Below are 4,346 nucleotides of genomic sequence, written 5' to 3' on the forward strand. Positions count from 1 at the left end.
GCCTGTGTCTATACACACAAGGGATGGACCTGATTCATGCCTGAGCTTCCTTTGTCAATCTTCAAAACTAACTTTCACTTAGGCCAACAAAAGTCAGGAAGCAACAACTTTCCAAACACTAGTTATTTAGGAGGAGCAAAGATCTAATGCATGGGACAAGCTTGCCGGAAGTAAAGAGGCCTCGGCAGCTCAACAAAAACCTTTTGCTACCTTAAACCCATCACACCCTAAGATAAGTTCTAATTTTGACCTTCATATTCCCAAAAATCAAAAGCTAGCCAATAAATTAGACCAGTCCACAAAACCACCACAAAATACACCAAATACCTCTAATATACCCAGTACATCTAACGTCATAACTCAAATAGAACAAATCAACCCAAATGCCAAATCTTCACCGCCAGGCGCCAACTAAGGGCAAGTTCAAACCCACAGGTCCCTCAAAACCGTCATTTGCAGCTGCTGTCCAAACTGACTAAACAGCCAAGTCACCAGCTAATTCACAAGTAGAGATTAAGCATGGAGTTCACCTTGGTAAGCTAACTGTTTATTTCTCTGCAGAAGATTACTTTGGTACCTTAGCCCAAGAGTGCAAATGGACAATTGTAGGGAGATTCCTTTGGAGTAAGCCAGAGATGGAGGAGCTAAGAAAATTGTTCATAAGTCAATTTCATTTGAAAGGAACTGTCAAAATTGCTTATTACGATTACATGACAGTTTACATTGATTTCACAAATGAAGTAGACTACAAACACGTATATTTTAAGCCTTTTATCAACATTGGATCTTATACTATGAAGATATTGAAATGGACGCCTGATTTCAAACCGGAGCAGGAAACTTCTATTGTTCCAGTATGGATTTTAGTTCATATGTTGCCTTGGCACCTTTTCATATGGGACATTGTGTCCAGATTGGTACAATCTATTGGAATTGTTGTAACTCCTGATCAGGCTACATTCTCTAAGTTTAGAGGGAATGTGGCTAAACTAAAGGTGGAGATAGACTTGTTAAAGCTCAAGCAGAATGAAATATGATTAGGATTTAAAATACCATAGGGTACTGATGATGGGGAATGGTTGAAGGTGGAATATGAAGGAACTCCCTCTTATTGTCGATAATGCAAAAGGCAAGGGCATGAGGAGAGTCAATGTAGGAACAAGATCACAGATCAAAAGGTTAGGAACGCTAAAGAAGAGCAATTGGCCAAAAATATGGATAATGCAAAAGATTAGGTTAGTGATGATGGTTTTCAAGAGGTGAGAAGGAAGAAAGATAAGCAAAACAGAAGGAGAGGAGCAGGTATTCTCATCAAAGAACCAGATCCTTCAGCTCAAGTGAATAAAAGGGAAATATATATGCCTTGGAAAGGTAAAGGAGTGGAATAGAAAGACCAAATTGAAATGGAGGACATGATAGTAGACCATGGAAGAACAAAATATGATTTCCTCCTCAAATCAGAGAGTTCAACTAGACACTAATAACAAGGAAACAATCATTGGGAATACATCTGGCACGGTGAAGGCACCAAATGAAACCAAGAAGAAAAGAAGAAGGAACAAGAAAGTAAAGACAACAGTCCAGTGGGAGGATCACATTGCAACTAAAGAGGAATCTGTTGAATCTACGCATGTCGCACAATTTGTTGAATGTGACCAAATCCAAACCATCTCAACCTCTAACCACAATACAAACCAAGTTCCTAAACAACCAAAAAATCACAAAAACACTTTCACACCATCAAGAAATGATTATCAAACCAACAAACAAATCAGTTTTCTTAGAGACTGTGGTCTATGTGAAATGCAAAAGCCACATGAGAGAAACTTTGTGGGAAGACTTAAGAGGCATTGCAAATAATATTAACCTCCCTTGGTTAGTTGTAGGAGACTTCAACTGTGTTCTGGCACCTGAAGAAAAGAAGGGAGGAAAACCTCATTCAATGACAAAAAGCATTACGTTTCTCAACTGTATAATGGATTCCTCTTTAATTGATGCAGAATTCATTAGCTCAACTTATACTTGGTGTAATGGTAGAAGCAAGAGGAATAGGGTATGGGGAAGGTTGGATAGAGCACTTCTGAACAATGAATGGTCACAGAGATTTACAGACACCATAGTCACACATCTAGTTAGAATAGGTTCAGATCACTCTCCATTGCTGATCACAATTGCAACCTCACAAATTAACATTCAGAGCTACTTTAGGTTCTTGGATTTTTTTATTCAACAACCTGATTTTATGGATATAGTTAAGCAAGCATGGTCAGAAGAGGTCTATGAATCTCCCTTGTGGAGATTTCACTTGAAGTTTAAAAATACTTGTAAAAAGTTATCATGGTGGTCTAAGAAGTATGTGGGCAACATTTTTGAAAACACTGCTAAGATGGAGATCAGGGTAGCAGAGTTAGAAGAGAAGTGTCTAAATGACAATTCTGACAGGAATAGAATGTCTTACAATAATGCTAATGCACATCTGATTATGCACATAAAAAAGGAGGAAGCTTTTTTGTAGGCAGCAATCCGGAATGCACTGGCTTAAAGAAGAAGATGCTTACTCCAGATTCTTACACTCTGATAATGTCTAAAAGAAGAAGGTTATGTATTAAGAAGATCAGAGGTGCAGACAATACATGGATTGAAGGGAATGAGACAATTGCAACTTAAGCTATTAACTTTTTTGAAGATCAATTCTCTGAAGATACTTCTCAGAGAGACTTTAGCATCTTACAATGCCTTCCTAAGGTTATCTCTGAGGAAGATAATGAGAGGTTGGGGGCCTTGCCTACAATAGAAGAAGTGAAGGAAATTGTTTATTCATTGAGTCTGAATAGTGCCCCTGGGCCGGATGGGATGTCCGAAAAATTCTGTCACTCATGCTGGGATATCATCTCAGCGGATATACTTAACATGGCTTGTGACTTTTTTGCAGGAACACAAATGCCAAGATCACTCACTCATAAATGTCTCACCTTATTGCCTAAAGTTACTAGTCCACAGAGTTTTACTGAGAAGAGACCTATCAGTCTTAGTAACTTTAGTTGCAAGATCATATCCAAGCTCCTGAATACAAGACTAGCTACTGTGATACAAAAGGTGATTTCCCCAATCAAGAAAGTTTTCTGAAAGACAGGTCCTTTACAGAAAACATCATGCTCACTCAGGAGCTTGTTCCCAATATCAAGAAACCCAATACAAACGGCAATGTGATTATGAAACTAGATATGGCAAAGGCGTTTGACAGAGTGGATTGGAATTATCTTTGTCAGGCGTTCAGGCAGTTTGGTTTTTTAGAATATTAGACAGACAAAATTTGAAGGCTACTGATTAATAATTCGTATTCAGTCAATATTAATGGTGGCAGATATGGTTTCTTTAAATCAGGAAGGGGTATTAAACAAGGGGATCTGCTTTCTCCCTCTTTATTCATCATTGGTGCTGAATTATTGAGTAGACTCATGGAGCAGTTAAAAGATGAAAGTTTTATTCCTTACGGTATTGATAAAGGGTGTCCTATTATTACTCATCTAAGTTATGCAGATGATACCATATTTTTCTCCTCAGGTGATCCATTATCTCTCATATCCATGATGGCAAAACTTGAAGCATATGAGAATTGCTCAGGACAGTTAGTAAACAAAAGCAAATCATGCTTTCTACTAGCACCTAGCAGTCCTCAAGCAGTCATTGATGATATTACTCACCTTACTGGTTTTACTCATTCCAGATTTCCTTTCACATACCTTGGGAGTCCTATTTATTCTAGTAGGAAGAAGGTAATATATTTTAGTGGTCTAGTGGCCAAAATCTCAACAAGAATACAAGGGTGATAGGGTAAAATGCTTTCTATTGGGGGTAGTGCAGTCTTGACCAAGGCAGTCCTTCAGTCGATACCTTATCTGTTGTGCAATTGCTAAGACAACAATCTCCCAAATAGAGAAATTGCTTGCTAATTTCTTTTGGAGTGAGATAGAGGGTGGGATGGACATCAGATCCATCCAAGATTTTAGCAATACTCTTAGTTCTAAGCTATGGTGGAGCTTTAGAACTAAGAGAAATCTACGAAGATCATTCATGGAAGCCAAATATTGTCCAAAAGCCATCCTGTTAAAAAGAAATAGGCTGCTGGACAGTCACACGCCTGGAAAAGATTACTTGATGCTAGAAAGGATTGTGAAAATTTTATTATTTGGAAGGTAGCCATTGGGGATATTTCTTTCTGGTGGGATAATTGGGTGGGCATTGGACCACTAGCTAAGTTTTTTCCTCACAACTTCAAATCCAAAAAGCTCAGAGTATCAGAGTTTCTACATGATGGTTCTTGGAACCAAGAAAAACTTCTAGAA

The 4,346-nt window shown here is 38.3% G+C and overlaps 1 protein-coding gene across 1 annotated transcript; it reads left to right on the forward strand.

Annotated features, from left to right (window-relative positions):
* The first annotated feature begins 1,747 nt into the window (after nt 1-1,747).
* On the forward strand, nt 1,748-2,515 carry LOC138909238 (uncharacterized). The gene has a single exon (XM_070200425.1). The coding sequence runs from the start codon at nt 1,748-1,750 to the stop codon at nt 2,513-2,515; it is 768 nt and encodes a 255-aa protein (XP_070056526.1).
* Nucleotides 2,516-4,346: the final 1,831 nt, after the last annotated feature.

Source organism: Nicotiana tomentosiformis, chromosome 4 (assembly GCF_000390325.3).
Source record: "Nicotiana tomentosiformis chromosome 4, ASM39032v3, whole genome shotgun sequence".
Taxonomy (NCBI): Eukaryota; Viridiplantae; Streptophyta; class Magnoliopsida; order Solanales; family Solanaceae; genus Nicotiana; species Nicotiana tomentosiformis.

What these genes read in the sequence shown, in the direction of transcription:
- LOC138909238 (XM_070200425.1), top strand. Translation starts at nt 1,748, where the DNA reads ATGATTATCAAACCAACAAACAAATCAGTTTTCTTAGAGACTGTGGTC.